General features: G+C 46.4%; 1 protein-coding gene across 4 annotated transcripts in view; it reads right to left on the bottom strand.

The window, feature by feature from the left end:
- KIAA1671 (KIAA1671 ortholog) overlaps positions 1–19,505 on the bottom strand; it is an 899,111-nt gene that overhangs the window by 519,526 nt on the left and 360,080 nt on the right. For all 4 annotated transcript variants that reach the window (XM_085633358.1, XM_085633361.1, XM_085633359.1 and 1 more), the window contains one exon: positions 15,462–18,836. In XM_085633358.1, coding sequence (XP_085489484.1) covers positions 15,462–18,836 — 3,375 coding nt within the window. The remainder of the gene's footprint in view (positions 1–15,461; positions 18,837–19,505) is intronic.

Here is a 19,505-nt window from a genome sequence, read left to right as displayed (position 1 = left end):
CCACATATACAGGCTTGTAGGGGGGTCCTGTGAGACGAGTCACCCCCTTTTATTGCTTTTCTTTTGTTGTTTTGTCCAGGATTAGACATGCCCTTCTATAGTTGGTTTTGGCCCACCACACCAAACCTGAGAGTGTGGGCACTGCAACCCACAAGAAAACAGCGTAGAGCGGCAGGGGTCACCTGAAGTAAGGCTTCCACTGCTTAACCAGTTTTACACCCGAACGGTGTGAACGAACACCATATCTCCTCATGTGGACGAAGTCGTAAGTCACAAACAGAGGAGGAGTAGAGGGGCGTTAGGTGTAGCACATCGGGACAAAGAACCCATACTGATTGCCTCTCCCTCTTTTCTTCTCTCCTGAGGGGACGACCAACTACCAAAAGGGGGCGAGGAACTGGACTTGATGAAGACCAGGGGTGAAACCAAGCCTCAAGAACTGCGAGAAGCGCTGTACAGGACAATACCGTGATCAAGCTGTATGCGCAGAACTCAGTGTATCAATAAAGACCATTTGAGCATGCCACATAGTTGTCCGTCTGTGGACTGGTGACACACTATTAAGATTTTTGACCGACCGTGAGGTGGCCCCAACATGCACCATACATGACCACATAGCTAGCAACAGCCGAGAGGAAGGCTCTAGTTCCTTTGAGCCCAACAGCGAAGGCGAACGCCTAGAATGGGGACTGCCAAGCCAGAGGGCAGATAGGGAGAGCACGCCAAAGACCACCTAGGTGCGCAAGAACATAATCAACCCCCTGGCAGCCCTGGACAGCCTTTAGAAGGGCCTTGTGCTCACAATGCTCATCAGCAAAACGCATACCACTTCCTGGTGGATACAAGGCAGCTAGGTCATGCCTATGGGAAGGAGCAGGCCCTATATCAAAGACCACTGCCACAATACAGGGGATCTCAGGATCTGTGGCCAATGTCCCTCTCACTGATCCCTCCTCGAGCTGGAAAAAGGAGGAAGCAAGATCAGGGAACAGTTGTTGTACTATCCATCCTCCAATGTATTGGGACGGGAGCCATTGCCTAAACGGAGGATGTCCATACAGTTCAATGACAACTGAACTATAGCCTGCTTCTCCCCTGTTCTCTCCCCCCTAGAGTGCAGACCAACAACATCCATCCACACCTCAGGGATGCTAGCCAGAACAACCCATGACCGTTGAGCTCTCCTTATAGGAGCATTCCAGGGTTATATGGGAAACCTCTTAGAATTATACAGCCTAGTACGACAGTGGACCAACCACACACACCATAGCTTGGTGGAAACAGCCAAAGCAATAGCATGTAGGGAACCAGGGACACTGGATCACAACACACACAGAATCATCACATCCTCCAAGGGTAGTGAGGAGGCTGGCTGGGGGCTACCCGGTTCAGCCTCCGACACCACCCTGGCACCTCCTCGAGGGAGGAGGCGACATAGGTGAAGCAGCAACCATCCAAGGGGTGCGTTTCACGCATTGGGAGCCCCCTCCCTGTTATCCAATACAAGGCTGAAACAAATGTCCGTGGCAGAGAAGGTGGCATGTCCGACCATCAGGACACCGCCTCCAGGAACTGTCCCAGCCGGTTGCTTGGGAGAAATCCCTGGGCCTAGCGTGGACAGGATACTTCCTACATCCTTCAACCAGGACTGAGAAACTGGTGATAGCGCCCCAAAAGAGGTTGGGCCACCAAGAACGTACAGGTGGCGCTTAACTGGGAGAGGACACAGCCGCAGTATCCCAGGGGACTCCAACTGAGTGCTCACCACAGAGAGCCAAAAGGCAGGCGGCCTTAAACTCTCATAGAGTGCCACTACTGTGTCCGAAGAAACCACATGGCAGTCTATTTTTGTCTAAAAGTATACCACAAACAGAATAGGCTGTTCTCAAGGCTACCTCCACAGAATCCCTACACACAGATCAAACCCCACATCACCCCAAACAGGCAGCACATCCAGACCCTCAGTACCAGCAACCAATACACACCCGCTTCAGAAAACACACTACAAACATAAAGGAGCAAAACATTAGAAAAATTCAAGCCTTTATTTTTCACACATGTAATCCTCAAGGCAGCCATGCTATGTCACAAGGGAACCCACGTTGGAGTCTGCCATTCAGGTGTCCACAGGAGGCCCAGCGCCCCCTCAGCTGATGGTCCCCTGGGGAAGGTTTGGAGGACCATGCCCACGAGGGGAGGACAGTTGATCCCTACTGGTGCATAAAAAAAGGCACCCAGGATCACTCGCCCAAGTCCAGCTTTGGTCGTGTTATATAAGCCTCAACCGCATCAGTATCTACTACCAAACGTGGGCCCTCCTATAGTTCCAAAACGAGGCAAGGGCTCAAGTGGCGAAAGCCAGCCTTCCTGGAGTTTCTAATTAGACCAGAGAACTCAGTCACCATGCACAAATCTGTCACCAAGTCAGTGGGAAGAATCCACCCCGGCGAGTAGCCGATTCGGTTCACTTCCTAGAACAACAAGCCCCAGCTGCCCAGCGTGGGGAGAACATTCAGCCTCCTCCTCTCCCTTAAAAGCTTCCAAACCATCCAAGGTCTACCCATTGCATAGGCATGGAAGGAGGCCTCTATTTTCTGCTAGGTGCGGCAAAACTGGAACATCCTGGGTCCAAGGGAGAGAGGAGCGATAGGAGGGAAAGGGTCTCCACAAATTACTTTTGCAGTCTGCATCCGGGGTGCAGGGATGGGCTCACCAACCGTGCGCAGCTGGCCAAAATGACATTCACAGGACCTCATGATCGTCCGACCCCAGCTGGGCCGCACCCAAGTCATGGAGACCATAGCCAGCGATGGCCACAACGGGTGCAGTTACTCATTAGGAAAACCCATCAAATCCAGTGGCACCATCTCCAGGCCGAACACAAAGTCCCAATGAGACCCCTGACTCTTGTAGAGAAAACACCACCAACCAACATGGTGCCAGCCATTTTCCTCCACAGGTTCCAACGGGGGGACCACATACAACCTCCAGTATCCCTTGTTAAAGTTAGCAATGCCCAAGACCACAGGTAACCAACCCCTGGGACCTGCACAAAACAGCCCGAAAACAGCAAAAAGTTCCACGCCACATTGCAGAAACCCAAGGGACATGCACATGTCAACAAAAACATTGGCCTAAAGCACAAGTTACTACTTGTGTAACGATATATCTGTAAGAGACATTAGTGATAGATTCCTTACCTTAGAATATTCCCCAGGCGTCAGTCTGGATCCGAAAAGTTTTCTGCTTAGCAGTACCCCTACAAGCCAGTAGGTAGCGCTGTGCGGCTCCGCGCCCCTCACTGGCGTCGTGCGTGCCGAGATGACGTCACGGAGGCTACTTAGGCACCACCCATGCGCGCTGATGTCAGTTTTGTACACAACTTTCCGGGCGAAACGCGGAGCCAAGCGAGAAACTGACCTCTGGCGCCTAAAACTAGGGCCCAAAAAGGGGATGACATTAACCCTAGTAATCAGTTCGCAGAACGGGGAGGATGGGTGGGGCGGTAAGTAATCTATCACTAACTAATGTCTCTTACAGATATATCGTTACATAAGTAGTAACTTGAGCATCTGAAAGCGACACATTAGTGATAGATTCCTTACCTTAGAATAGATACACCAGCAATTCCAACCCCGGTGGTGGGTCTGCGAACAAGATTACACCAGAAAGTCACGGAGCACAAAACGGCCAAAGAAGCACTCTCTTGGGACCTGACTGTCAAGGCAGTAGTGCTTGGTAAATGTGTGCAGCGAGGCCCACATAGCTGCCTGACAAAAATCCTGCAAGGGGACACTGCGTCCCAAGGCAGTAGTGGCTGCAGTCGCCCAGGTCGAATGGGCACGAAGTCCCACAGGAGGCTCCTTCTTGGCCAAGGAGTAACAGGCTTTGATGCACAGAACAACCCACCGGGAGATGGTCCGTTTGTGCACCGCCTGACCTCTTTTGGCACCCACGTAGCCAACAAAGAGCTGATCATCCACCCGGAACTGCTGTGTATGCTGCAGATAGAATGCGAGCGCACGGTTTGGGTCCAGACGGTGGAGCCGCTCCTCTTCCCTTGAAGGATGCGGAGGTGGAAAAAAGGTGGGCAAAGTGATGGTCTGCCCAATGTGGAAGGGCGTGACAACCTTTGGCAAGAAAGAAGGACGTGACCTCAGAACCACCTTGCCCGAATTAACAGAAATGAAAGGAGGTTTGGAAGAAAGAGCCTGGAGTTCACTCACTCTCCTGGCAGAGGTGATAGCTACCAGGAAAGCAGTATTGAGTGTAAGAAGATGTAAGGGACAGTTATGAAGGGGCTCAAAGGGAGCGCACATCAGAAAAGTCAAGACAAGATTCAAGTCCCACTGAGGCATTATGAAAAGCACAGGTGGGAACGTATGCGTAATGCCCTTAAGAAAACGGTTAACAACCGGGGACTTAAAAAGAGAAGGCTGATCTGGAAGCCGTAGAACGGCAGAGATGGCCGAAAGATAACCTTTAACAGTGCCCAGAGCAGAGCCCTGCTGGGCCAAAGAGAGAAGGAACAGAAGAACCTCAGAAAGAGGGGCAAAAAGGGGATCCACAGTCTTAGCTGTGCACCATGCCACAAATCTGTTCCACCTACAGGCGTACACTGTTTTAGTGGAGGGACGCCTGGCTGCCAGGATGACATCACAGACTTCGGGAGGAAGATCGAAAGGTGTTAACTGTCGCCGCTCAATCTCCAAGCATGGAGGTGGAGGCTGGACAGGTTCGGGTGGAGGACCGTCCCCTGCTGCTGCGACAGAAGATCCTCCCGAAGAGGCAGACGGATCGGGGGATCGATGCTCATACGGAGTAGCTTGGGATACCATACTCTTCGAGCCCAGTCCGGAGCCACAAGAATAAATTGGACCCGGTCGCGCCTGATCTTCTTCAGAACTCTGGGCAGAAGTGGTATAGGCGGAAAGGGGTACAACAGACCGCAGCTCTACTCGAGATGAAAACCGTCTCCGAGCGAGTGCCGCCTTGGAAATTCCAACGCGCAGAACTGATAACATTGCGCGTTCTCTTCGGTGGCAAATAGATCTAACCAAGGCTCTCCCCATCGCAGAAAGAGACCTTGCGCCTCATCCAAGTTCAGACGCCACTTGTGATCCACCATACACCGGCGGCTGAGTTCGTCCACCCTGGCGTTCAGAGAACCTGCCAGGTGTTGAACCACCAAGGTAATGCCTTGATGTCCCAGCCACGTCCAGAGGTGCAGAGCCTCCCGACATAGGGCCCACGCCCCGCCCCACCCTGTTTGTTGCAATACCACATGGCGGTGGTGTTGTCCGTGAACACCTGCACTACACTTCCCCGAAAAGAGGAAAGGAATGCCTTCAGTGCAAGCCGGATCGCCTGCAGCTCCAGAAGGTTGATATGGAGCCGGGACTCCGCCGGAGACCAGTGGCCTCTGATCTCCGCCTCTCCCATGTGGCCTCCCCAACCCAGGAGGGACGCATCCATCACTACGGTGTGCTCCGGTTGGGGAAGGTAGAGGGATCTGCCACGGACCCAATCGCGATCCATGAGCCACCACTGCAACTGTCATGCAGCGCCCTCCGAGATCTGGACGAGATCGGACTGGTTGCCCTGATGCTGTGCCCACTGAAACTTCAGGTCCCACTGCAGAGCCCGCATATGCCATCTGGCATGTGGCACCAGCAGGATGCAGGAGGCCATCAGACCCAGAAGCTGAAGGGTCATCCTGACCGAAACCCAGGATAGAGGCTGAAAGAGCGGAACCATAGCCTGAATATCCCGGTCTCGCTGTTCGGGAGGATAAACCCGAAACAGCGTCAAATCCAGAACCGCTCCGATGAAAGGGAGCTTCTGAGAGGGACTCCGGTGCGACTTCGGCACATTGATGGAGAACCCCAGCAGACGCAGGAGGTCGACCGTAGTCTGGAGGTGGGAGACGACTGCCTGGGGCGAGCCCGCCTTCAACAGCCAGTCGTCGAGGTAGGGGGAAGACTGACACCCCTGACCTGCGCAGATGAGCTGCATTCACCGCCATCACTTTCGTGAACACCCGAGGGGCGCTGATAAGGCCGAAGGGGAGCACGGTAAACTGAAAATGCTCCTGGCCTACCGTGAACTGCAGGTAACGCCGGTGGGCGGGCAGGACGGGAATGTGAAAATAAGCGTCCTGCAAGTCCAACGCTACCATCCAGTCTCCAGGGCAGACAGGACCTGAGCCAGAGTCAGCATCTTGAACTTCTCCTTCCGGAGGAAGCGATTGACGTCCCGGAGGTCCAAGATAGGGTGCAGGCCCCCCTTGTCCTTCTTGGGGACCAGAAGTAGTGGGAATAGCAACCACTTCCTACTTCCTGATCGGGAACGTACTCGATGGCCCCCTTGGCCAGAAGGGCCGTGACTTCCTGACGGAGAAGAGCCAAATGATACCCCGACATGCGGTGGTACCGAGGTGGCATGGCTGCTGGGGAGGACAGAAAGGGGAGCGAGTAACCTAGGCAGATGATCTGCAGCACCCACTTGTCCGAAGTGATACCGCGCCAGTGGTGGAGGTGGTGATGGACCCTGCCCCCTGAAGATCAGATTAGGAAGGCTTGGAGGTGGAAGCAGCGGGTGCTGAGGTGGACTGCCCTGCCCACTGGTTACCAGACCCGCCCCTGCGGAAGCCACGTCCGCGGCGAGGCAGGTTCTGCACAGGCTTTGCGGAGGAGCGCGTCTGGGCGCCTTTACCCTGGCCGCGAAAGGAACGAAACCCAGGCGTGGCAGGGCTCTTAGTGGAAAGGCCCAAAGACTTAGCCGTAGCCCGTGAGTCCTTAAAGCGCTCCAGGGCACTCTCCGCCTTATCACCAAAGAGGCGAGAGTCATCAAAGGGCATGTCCATGAGCGAGCTCTGGACTTCAAGTGAGAACCTGATAGACCATAACCAGGCATGGCGCCGCAATGCCACAGTCATGGAAATCGCCCTGCCCAAGGAATCAGCCGTGTCCAGATCACACCTGATGGCAAACTTCGCCGCATCCATGCCCTCCGCAATCGCTTGGGAAAGGACAACCTGGGCCTCCTCAGAACACTGAGGCAGGACCTCTGCTACCGTATCCCACACGGCGAGCGAGTAACGGCCCAACAAGCAGGCGGTATTAACCGACCGCATAACCCAAGCTGGCCGTGGACAACAGCCTCTTGCCATATTGGTCCAGCTTCCTAGAGTCCTTATCCGGTGGAGCCGTGGGAAAGGCACTCTGCGACGTCGAGGCTTGAATGACCAGGCTCTCAGGCGTGGGGTGAGTGGTCAAGAAGGCCGGATCACCAGGCGCCGCGCGATGATGCCTAGCGACGTTCTTATCCACCAGTGCCCCCGAGGCCGGCCGCAACCAAGTGCCCAAAAGGACTTCGGTAAGGGCCTCATTGAAAGGGAGCAGCGGTTCCGATGACATAGACGCCGTCTGGAGCACCTCCGTAAAGAGGTTGGTCTTAAGGGCCACCGTAGGGAGGTCGACATGGAGAGCCTCCGCAGGTTGACTCAGCACCATAGTGTAGGAAGCGCCCTCCTCCATAGTAGGCCGAGGGGAGGCAAACCCCGGGTCAGAAGACACATCAAGTTCACCTGCATCTTGAAGGTCATCCACCCAATCTTGCTCGGAGTCACACTGCCACGCAAGGGGGTCCTCTTGGAGCCATCCCAGTCCTCATCCGGCTCCGGGGTAGAAGGAGCTGGCCGCGGCAGCAGGACCGGAGCCAGAGAGGGGGCCAACAGCGCCGGGAGCGAACCCGGAACCACATCCCAATGCGGATCCCAGGTCGGAAGAAAATGGTCTGAGAACCTGGGCAGGGGCGGGATAAACGCCTGTGGCGGAGCCAGGGGCGGCGCTGGGGCCGGAGCCAAGGGCAGCGCAGCCAGGGGGGCGCTGGGGCCGGAGCCAAGGGCAGCGCCTGGGCCAGAGCCAGCGGCGTTGCACCTTGTGGCGCCCCGGGGCCGGAGCCACGGGCGCTGGATCTAGTGGCCCGAGGCCTAAACAGGCGTCCAAGGCAGCAAGAAACACTTGCCTCTGTTCGGGAGTCACTGACGGACCCAGGTATAGCGGGTAGGCTGCGGGACTCCCAGGCTCCAGAGGAGCCGCAGGGGCGGAGCCTGGTCCCCCTCGTCCGCCTCCGGGGAGCGACGGGGGGACGTCGGAGAGCGATCACGCTTCTACGACTTCTTCTTATGGCGTCGCTTACCGGAATCTGAAGGTGAAGACTTAGAATCCGATGAGCGACGACTCCAGTCCCGCGAGCGGTCCAGGGAGCGGCCCCTATACGCGGAGTGGCGGTGAGAGGAGTGCCGGACCTCCAGCAACTTCTGGCGCTGGTCCAGCAAGGCCTTCGGGGCCATGGCACGGCAGTCCCGACAATCCCAGGAGTCATGGTCGGTCTCCAGGCAGTTGAGGCAGACATCATGGGGGTCCGCCACCGACATATTACGGCAGCACGACCCACAAGACTTAAAGCCGGCCATCCCTACGAGCACCAGGAGACAAGAGAAGGAGACAAAGTCTCAAAAAAGGGGTCAAAAAATTGACCGGGGCATGTGCTCAATCCAGATCTGCGCTTTCGGCACGGAAAAAGAAAGAACTGACGTCAGCGCGCATGGGTGGCGCCTAAGTAGCCTCCGTGACGTCATCTCGGCACGCACGACTCCAGTGACAGGCGCGGAGCCGCACGGCGCCACCTACTGGCGCGCAGAGGTACTGTTAAGCAGAAAACTTTCCGGATCCAGACTGATGCCTGGGGAATATTCTAAGGTAAGGAATCTATCACTAACGTGTCTCTTTCAGATATTAAACATTCGCCACTCCTCACAATTGCACGCTGCTCATGCAGGTCAAAAGGACACAACCGCACCAGTTAAAACATTAAGCGAAGCAGCCCACAGGGAGGAGTACTGTACCCACTGTGGCAACGAGAGGGGAGAAAAGCCCATAATGAGAATAACCTGAAAAAAAAATTAAAATTATCAATACTAGTTAAAACACCACCATTCCATTAAAAGACTGTCATCAGCTTCCCGTTCGAGAAACATTTGCCCCCAAGTAAAACCATAGGAGCATACTATTTACTAATAAATTAAGGAATGTTCTAAAACTGACTAATAATGCGTTTTTCCAAGCTGACCTGAAACTCACAGCTCTTATCCTCTAGGTCAGCAATCAAAACTACAAGTGCACCAACACGGCTGGAGTCCACAATTTCTTTGGTCAAAGCTTTCAAAGATTGTTTTACTGAGTGGCATACAGTGAAATAGCGTAGAATAGAGTGGCATTACGTCGAGAGGCGCACAGTGGAGTGGAGTAGAATAGAGTTGGATGCCTACAGCGGAGTAGCGTAGAGTCAAATTACGTACATCTGCAAGCACAGAAAAAGTTTGTGGTGTTTTAGAAGCCTCGGAAGTCACCAAGTTTAAATGCATTATAAATCCTTACCCTACCTACACTACAAAAAAGGAACATCTGCACACCATAATCTATAATCCTGCAAAATTACATAAAAATCCAATTGTCGTTTGGCTGAAACGCGCCAATACAAATTCTATTTAAAATGCATTGGTGAAAGAACGTATTTTGGGACTCCGCTAATGTAGAAAAAGCAATAGGTCTGCACAGATTTGGGGCGATTCATCAAACGGACGCAAAGTTATTAACTGTTTTAAAAACCAAGAAATTCTTATCTCTAAAAATCCTAACTATCGCTTGGCTACCACCTTTCTTTTATGTAAATGTAAATATATATATATATATATATATATTCACTGAAAAAACCATAGGTTTCACACACGTTATAGTTAGGAATTAGCATTTAAAAAACCTTGCAAATTCACCTAAAAAACCATAGGTTTCACACGTTATAGTTAGCTGGACATTTCACTCGTGAAAAACCATTGAAATTCCCCCGTTATAGTTAGTGCAGGCAACTATAACTCACGCGACCGCAATCCTCTGCTGATGACGTCAGATATTACATCACTGTATTTAGACACTTATTTACCCATGTCTTCTTCCATTAATTTTTAGCTATACATATATTACAAATTTTTTTTTTTCAGAAAGACACATATGTCATCAGTGATGTAATATCTGACGTCATCAGCAGAGGATTGCGGTCGCGTGAGTTCTAGTTGCCTGCACTAACTATAACGGGGGAATTTCAATGGATTTTCACGAGTGAAATGTCCAGCTAACTATAACATGTGTGAAACCTATGGTTTTTTAGGTGAATTTGCAAGGTTTTTAAAATGCCAATTCCTAACTATAACGTGTGTGAAACCTATGGTTTTTTCAGTGAATTTGTACGTTTTTTTAATGCTAAGTTATGTATTTATTTATTTTTTTTAAGGTTTTTCACCGTGCGCGTACCGTACGCGCACGGTGCGCTTCGCGCACCGTGCGCCCACATTACGCTGTTCGCGGAATTTTTCCGTTTCTACCGTACGCGCACGCTATGCGTACTCCGCGATTTTTCGCAAAAAAATTAAAGGAAATTTTGGCCCTTGGGGGTCCTTCTGGGACCCCCTGACAAAGGCTAGGGGGTCAGGAACTGTCCACCCTGCCCCCTTTTCACGTTCTCCACCTTTGTTTTTCACCCCCTCAGACTGCGAGAGACAAAATGGCGGCCGACACTTCCTGGTTTCGACCGATTCGAATGTTTAATAAGATCTAACAACCAATCAGAATCGCGCTCGCGCACGGCAGCGTGCGCGTACGGTAAGTTTTACCGTACGCGCACGGTGCACGCTTATAGATATATATTTGCTTTTAAATGCTATTTTCTCAGGAAATACTGAACAGATTTACACCAGACCTGCAAAAGGCACATCCCTGACCTGAGGACTACTTCTCTGCCAAATTTCAAGTAATTCTGTTCAGCCGTTCGGGCTGTAGCTTGGACTAAAGGTCCTATGGAAAAATGCATGGGGAAAATGCGTTTTGGGACCCCCCTTTTTCTCAGCCCCCGCTTGACGAATCCCCCCGAGACTTTCAGGGAAGGAGCGGAGCGGAGCACCCCACCTATTTTGAAAATTTCGCGAGGATTCGTCAATCGGCGCCAAAGTTATTCCAAATAGAATGTTGCGGATTTCCTATGGAAACACGATCCTAACTATAACTATCTACTGGCCACCGCCAGTAGATAAATATAAATATATATATATATATATATATATATATATATATATATATATAGATAGATATAGATATATATATATATATTCCGAAGTAAAGCTAGCTGTTAAACAATACTGTAAGCAACACAATACAGTGTTAAACTGTGGTCCAGTAGCTACTAACACTATATACTATACGCAATTGCTAAATTATTTAACTGCCCGATTCAAAAAAAAAAAACACTACAATGACAATTCAACTGCTCCAGAAACTGATTATTTTTTTTGTTACAGTTAATAATTTTGTATGTTATAATAACAAGCAGAACAAATAAAAACACAGTGAACATTACCTTTTTGTTAAACGTTGAGTGACTCACAATAGAAGAAACAGATTAACTATTTAAGGACAAGTAATTAACATGGTCAACGTCTAAAAAAGGGTTTCATAAGTTTCAAGAAAACATCAGCTTGTATTTCCAAGTTCTGTAAACTGGGTATATACGCCCGCTGCCAAACAGAGTTTTTGCATTCTTCAGTGCTCAAAAATACTATCAACCTAGTTGGAGAAGATTTTCCATTCTGAGGTTGGTTTGCAGGAAGGGTACCCCTGCCATCTTCAAGTAATATCTGCGGTGGTCAATGCATACGTGCAGTTGGCATGGCACAACCTCCAAGGGTTTGCTCTGACGAGCAACTTGGTGCATTTCACAGGGTCTTGTGAAAGAAACAGAATACTGAGGAGGAAGAAGTGGTGGACAGGGTCATCCACATTGTCCTGCACAGTCATCCTTCATCATCCAACTTGCAAATGCCATTATAAAGAAATGTGCCTGATCAGCTAAGCGTAACCCTAACAATAGGTGCACCACTTGTGATAGTAATCTATTTCATGTGTACACAAACAACACTTATGTTTGTAAATACTTACAAACGTAGAAAAATAAACACAAAGAGGAACCATCCATCCCATGACAGTGGTCTTAATTTACACTGGGAGGGCAGTAAACCTCACATGGGGAATTTGGCTACCACAACCCTAAGCTAGGACTGATGCTACCATCCAGGACTTGTTAACCTCAGGTGGAATTCTTTCACAAAAAACGTAGTCTTAGTACATCAAAAACCTTCCTCTGTTTGTTAAACCAGTTACCCTGTAGAGAAATATCCCTTTCCTCAATTAACCAGCTTTGACACCCAAGTTTCAAGTGTTTCCTTCAAAATGCTAACATTCGTTCTATAACTTATAACAGACTAAAATGGAAAAGAAAATGCTCTGAGACATAGCTAGGGCCATGTAGCATTTAAGTAGAGCTTCTCTACTCCCATGAGTGCCTGGGGAAGCAGTTTTTATTTATTTGAGCTTTATATAGCGCTGGCTAGACCCGGAGGTATCAGAGCGCTTTACATGAGGACTAAGACGTGTTACAGCATTACATCAGTTACAGTTACATTAAAGTTACATCCATTGCTCGTGCATTCAATAAACATAGAAAAACAAGACCGATGGAGGGAGGGAAAGGAACAGAACAGGGAGACGACGAAAAAACAATGTCTGATGTCCAGCTGGGTAGGTGCCGGCCGAGGGGGTGAACCAGAGCCAAGCTCCTCTTTAGTTACATATGATAGCTCCACCGGGCATCAGCCAAAGGTTACTCTGGTTCTGCGATAAGTCCGAACAATTATGGATTCCGTCCAGGGGGCAACGTCATAGTTCTATCAGACGCGTTGGTCGCCTCGACCTACAGCTTGCCCCCAGGACAAGAGTTGGTAAGGGGAGAGGTGGGAGGGAAAGGTCCAAAGACTGCAGATATTCCCCATTCCCAGAAACAATAGTGAGTGTTTGAGCATTTGTGTAGGCACCCAGTGGTAAAGTTTCATGTTTTCACTAAGTGTTAAAACGTATCCTGGATATAGGCTAAAGCAACATTATCCAGTGCCTCGAGCGTGGCTGGCATTTTAAAGTTAGGCAGAGCGTAGTAAGGATTTACATGAGATTCTGTTCAACTTGTACACATGTCCAGACAGAATTTTTGGAAGCAACCCAGCGCGTGGGTTCAAGGAGGCAAGGAGATGGACTTACTTGTAGGTCCCATCTTCATCATGAAATGTGTCGTGCAGTACGCTTTGAGTACAGTGCGCTTTGAGTTCAACACGTAGGAGACAAAAAAGAACAAAACAGTAACAAGCTCATCAATGAGCCTGACACCATGCTCGTTGGATACCCGCGGTAAGCAGTGGTGATCTAATTATTGAAAAAGCCTTCCAGGTATGGCAATATTCTATCAAAATGCTGTACCAAATAGCAATTGGCCTATCCATCTAAATTACTAAGGATTGTATTGAATACAACAAGAGACCTCATCCTTTCCTATTTGGCTTCTGATTTGGGATAGAAATTGAGACAATGGTAGGTGCAGGAGTGGATGACTTACGACTGCATGCTGAGGGATGTACTCTCACTGGTTTGGTTGTACTAGAATATTCCCCCAGCAGACAGGTGACAATCAGATATTCGAATCCTTTGGTTACACTATGTAGGAATATGGGGGACAACTCTAAGCTGGGTTGCTTCATTTCTGCATTGTGAACCCAACTAGAGGCAAGATCACCTATAAATACTCGAAGGGCATTTACTCGCCGACTTCCTTAGGGTTTAACATTTCCTCTCCCTCACATTTGTAATATTTGTTTCTTTTCTCCTACCTTCCTTGTTAATTCAGTGACCTCCTTGCTTTTGTATGCAGACTATAACCAGATCCTTCACAACGTGTAGTTAATGGGTAGCAAGACAAACAACTTTTAAGTATATTTCAATATTGATGGTTCATGGACTAGCTAAAAGGTAACCAACAGCATGACAAGGATTTGTTTCATTTCCCTACACCTCTCTCTAGTCCAGCATTTGTTCCCAGAACAGATAGGCCTTGACCAAAATCAGATCCTCTTTTGAGTGAGTATCTGAACGTGGGGAACCATATTAAAATAGTAGTACTCAAAATTGGGTTTCATATCTTTGCATGCTAAATATATCTCCTCCATTTTTCATCCCCAGAACCCCAAGCACGAATACGTATTTTTAACTAGCAAGTATACTGTAATTCAGGCTTACCTGGGCCTCCAAAACGTCTGCATCGGTCAGACCAGCTAAATAACAAGCCAGCTAGTATTATGTTTAATCTTGGAAATAGGGGACATGCAAGCCTTGGTTTCCATTCGGTCAGTTTCTATCAAACTCTCTATATGAATTCTATATACATGCACCTTTTACGAAGCAAGCCAAGCCTAGCTTTACCTACATTAGAATGCTGCATCACATTTTGAGATTATTCCCATAGTGCCACAAAGCCTACAGATTTACCTGCACTCAAGTAAATAAAAGTACAATACAAATATGAGGCAAATACTTTGAATATATCTTTTCATAGCACTGAAGCTGCCCACAAATTTACATCAAATATCCTATTTTAATCAAACATCCTATGACAAAGAAAACAAACCCAGTAGCTCAGTTAGTTTTGGGGCTTGACCACATTTGATTTTGGCAACTAACTTGCCATACTTGGCCTTCAATCTAGCTGACTGCCTATCCAAAACTCCCAAGTTATAAACCCTCTTTTCACGTGTATAGCATTTCTATGAGAAACTGCTAGACCAAAGGACTGGACAGCTGTAAAAAAAAAACAGATGGAAAAGAAAATAAGTGACAAGAATGAAAATAGTGAAATCGGAATCTTTGTGATTATGTTACTGTGACTGTGAAAAGACAGACTAACTTGATATCAAAGAAATTGTGTGTCTCTTTCTAGGTCTAATCATTCCTGCAATCTTCATGTGGTGGCACTTCAGCCTCCCAAATTTCTAGAACTGAAGTATATGTTATTGTGTGGAGTAGTGTACTCTAGTATTTCAGGCTAGGATGGGACCAAAACTGAAGCTCGAATGCATGTTTCCCATCTGTAATATCTAGAAAACTACTAACAATTTAGTGGCATGCATGCATTGCTAACATCAGTGGTCCAAATGAATTCAAGTAGTTCAACCAATCGCTTTTGTGCTACTTCCGTTGTATAGACAATACACATTTTTAAAATCTATTAAACAATCGTACAGTTTTATATTATCAACAGGTCTCACCTTTTGAGACCATTAGCAACACAAAAACGTATGTCCTTTATGAAACGCAGCATGTTGGCACTCACACCCATTATAAGATATACCTAAAAAAAGTGAAAAAGATCCTACCTTGCACCATATGTTGTGATAAAATGTGGCAGCTATTGTTATCTACAAATAATTTTTAATTAACAGAAATGGGCTGAAATAGATTTCTTTTCCCTACCTTCATTTGATAACTGGAATCCCGAGTATGTGGAAAGGATAGTCTTTTCTCCGTGCTTCTTTCTGTATATTGCTGCTGTAGGCTATACCTATCTTTTCTCTTCTCATTGCTTCTTTCTTTCAGTTTCTTTCCTACGGATTCACTTTTGATAGCTTGGCGCTCATATCCTGAAAAGGATGGTTTCAGGTCTGCGGAATATTCAGCCAAAGTGCTTTTAAACTTTATTACGTCAGCTTTAAGTGCCATAAGTGTATCGCCATTTTTCGCATTCACTAATGGAGCTGGATCAACAAGTTTGGTTTTCTCAACAGCAGGTTTCTCAACAAACATACACTCTCTTGATGATGCCCTCTGCACATGAAGGTCAGTGGTCACTCTGGATGTACTGCAGTCTTCGCTGGAAGCCGTTTTTCTATCTACATCAACTGGATTTGTAAGCTTGGTCACATTAGCTATGCCATAATTATTAACATCCAATAGTCTAGGTGCCTGTTCCACTCTACTCACGTTGGCTATTACTTTGTCTTTCTGTTTAGTAGGTCTATCCAAACATCTCTCTGTAGCTAATAGTTTCAAATCAGAAGAATATTCAGTCAAATTGTCTTTAAATTTCTGCAGGTCAGCTTTAATTGCCATTAGTGAATCACCATTATTTGCTTTCACTAGAGGGGCCTGTTCAACCTGTTTATGTTTGTGATCTTGTGACTTCTCTCCATCTTTATGCTTTATCGATAGTGCCTTCCGTAATCGTATGTTAGTGGATGCTCTAAAATCCTCATTGGAATATGTTTTAATATCCAAATCAGCTGGATTTGTGGGCTTGGGTACACTGTTGGCACTATGGCACTTCACATAATTTATGGAGATTTCAGGTCTCACATTACTCAATTTTGGAATTTCCTCATTACTGTATTCATTACGCAAACCTACATACTTATCTGTAAAAGGGTGAGCTTGCTGCATATGACCTGACAGATCAAATAGTGTAGCTCTTTCGTTTAGTTTAGCACAAGAACCTTCTTCAGAAGAATTTGCTGTTGTGTTTTTTTCAGGAGAATGAAAGTCAACCACTGCGTGTGTGTTTTCTTCAGCAAAGTATTTCAGGGTAGGACCAGGTACTGGAGATTCTATCTCATCTTTCCATTTGTGGCTGGGAGTCTCATTTTTTACGCGCAGAGATTTAGACTTTTCTCTCTGAAATGCTTTTCTTTCTTTGCTTAAATTAGAAAGCCTTTCCTTATTATATTTCAGTTTAGAATTGTCTGAGGCATACTCCGCCATTAATGCATCAATATCCAAGACACCTGATCTATAATGTCGTGTCTCATCAATGTTTTTCTGCATCACTTTCTCATTGTCTTTTTGAATAGGGTGGGTGTCTGGTTCAAGATGTTTAGTGATGTTTTCTACCACATTAATGCTCAATTTTTCTTTCCTTGCTTCTAATAAAGAGTCAACATCTATTGGATTTTCTTTCATCCTACCTTTGCTTTTATTACGATTTCTTTTCCTACGAACATCATCAATAATATTTGTGTTTATATTTGACAAACCATCTTTGGAAAGACCTAGAACCTCTTCATTTTCTTCGGTAGCAGACTTCCTAACCAAATACGTTTCAGATGAAACATTATAATGTAATGGTAAATTTGTAGAAGAATGGATATTAGAGCAGTACTTTGTAGAGTACATTTCTGAAAATGTATTAACTGATGTATCGTGATCACAATCTATTTTACTGAATTCGCTTTTCAAGATCTGATTATCAGATTCTTTTTTTAAATCTGCCACTTTACCAGTCACAGCAAAATATCTTGCCTTTTGTTCAACAGTAGAATCCCTACAATCACTCTGACTGACAGGTTTACTTTGAGACAGCACATTTTTATCTACAAAATCTCTTCTTTCTTTCCATTTTACAGTTTCAAGTTCTGCAACAAGGAGTGTATCAGCCACTGGGCCTGTTGGGCTGAGTGGAGTAAACTCTGCTATACCATCTTGGGGGGCAGACCTTCTTCTCCATCTCTCTGACATTTTAAGGTTTGAAACAATACCATCACGTTTTCTGTTTTTCACTCCCATTTTTAGTGCTTTTGATTTGTCCTCTGCGGTATCATTAGTCTTAACATTCACATCTTTGTTGTCACCACCAATCTGCTGATATTGCTTCAATCCAAAGACTCTGGATTCGCCATGGTCAACCGCTATTAGCTCTGTTCTGGAATGCTTGTCAGTGAAGACATCAATAGTATTACTACTTTTATACCCTGAAATCCAAGACTCACGGGAACTAACTTTGGGTGACTGATTTTCTGACATATCTCTTAAGCTTAAAGTTTCTACAGTTTCGACTTTCGCTTCAACATTATTTGAAAATAAACACTCAAGAGCTCGTAATCTCTCAGGGCTATTGGTATTACTGGTAACCTGACCAGTTCCAGTCATTTTACTAATTTCTTTATTTTCAGATGCTTTTATTTCCACCTTTCTTGCTGACCTATGAACATTATATCCTTCTGGGAGATATGCTTTCTCAGACTCCTGTGCATCAGAAAGCGACTGTATCAGCTTATACTTCTGCTCAAAATTTGTATCAGTCTTTTCAGTAACCACAGGCATTTCTACCATACTTTGCGCTGCATTTTTAGCACTCGCAGTAGATACAGACTCTTCAAATGTATTTGTCTTATTATCTGAAAACTTTAATGACAGATCTGGAGTCAACGTGTTCACATCTGTTTTGAATGTATGCTTATTATGTAAAGAGTGTTTCCGAGACCTCAAAGTTACAGCTTTATCTTCTGGCGGCATCAAAATTGACTCACTCTGTGCCCTTTCACCAACAGTTTGAAAGATTTCATATCGTGGTTCAATTCTTTGGCAATCATTTGGGTCTTGTTCGTAATTAGGGTTTTCTTCTGAAGCAACAAATTGTCTGGAATCTCCTTCCCTTGAATGCATTTTGGCGTCCAGCTCATTTTTTACTTTTACTTCTTTTTCATGCTTAGTTAAATTAAAAACATCATATTTTCTTACTGCAGTCCTATCCGTCATAAGTATAGAGTCATTTTTGGAACGTTCATCTGTAGCATTGTGCCATTCAACTTTGTGATCAAAGAGAGTAGCTCTAACAGTTTTTAAGGCCTCACTCTCTTCGGAAACTGTCTTCATTTTAATTTCCTCATTGAGGTTTGGCGAAGACACTAAAGGTTTGCTTCGAAACGAAAGGCTTCTCCTGTTTTCAGAACCATTTTGCCTTTTCATCAGTTGTCCTCCTTTATCTGTTGTTGCAGGAGATAAAGGTTTCACCCAGTGAATCCCTTCAGCAGAGCAGTCACCGGGAGAAGTTTGACCAATCTTTTGATCTTCTTTACTCTGAAAAAGCAAAACCATATAAATATTAAATAATAACCTACAAGAGGTATGCAACAATTTGTATTAGGTTTCATTATGCTTCATGATCTCACAGTGCTACAACACTGAAACTATGAACAAGGGTATATTTCCTTATTCAATGTTAGCCAATACAAAAAGTTTAACTTATGAACCAGACAATACATTAATGGTGTCAATTTCAAACACCAGACAAAAGCCTCTACCCAAGTGAGTAAACTATAGGAAAAAATAGCTTTCTAAGGTTTGTTTCTTTTTTTAAATTAATATTGCTTCACTCAAATTAGCTTTCTTTATCGACAACTTGAACAGAATTAACAACAAACAAGAGATGTAACGCTTGTCCTATGTACACGCTGGTATCATTAACAGTGTCTAATTATACATCTCATGTCTTCATCACATTCATGTAGTAAAAACAACACAGTAAGATCAATTATTGTTATTGCTTTTCCAATAATAAGTCATTGGGTGTTCTATTGTTCCTTTATTTCACACGAAATTGCCCAGCCAACGCGTGTTTCGTCGTGGAAGTATCCCAAACGACTTCTTCAGGGCTACAAGAAAGAAAATTGTGTATCGGATCAGCCGGTACAATACTATCCTCTAAAAGACTACATTTTGTCATAGTGAACACCCAGTGACTGTTAA

The sequence above is a fragment of the Triturus cristatus genome, chromosome 11 (assembly GCF_964204655.1).
Source record: "Triturus cristatus chromosome 11, aTriCri1.1, whole genome shotgun sequence".
Lineage (NCBI taxonomy): Eukaryota > Metazoa > Chordata > Amphibia > Caudata > Salamandridae > Triturus > Triturus cristatus.
The sequence above is the reverse complement of the archived record's forward strand: the minus strand, read 5'-3'. Positions and strand labels throughout refer to the sequence as shown.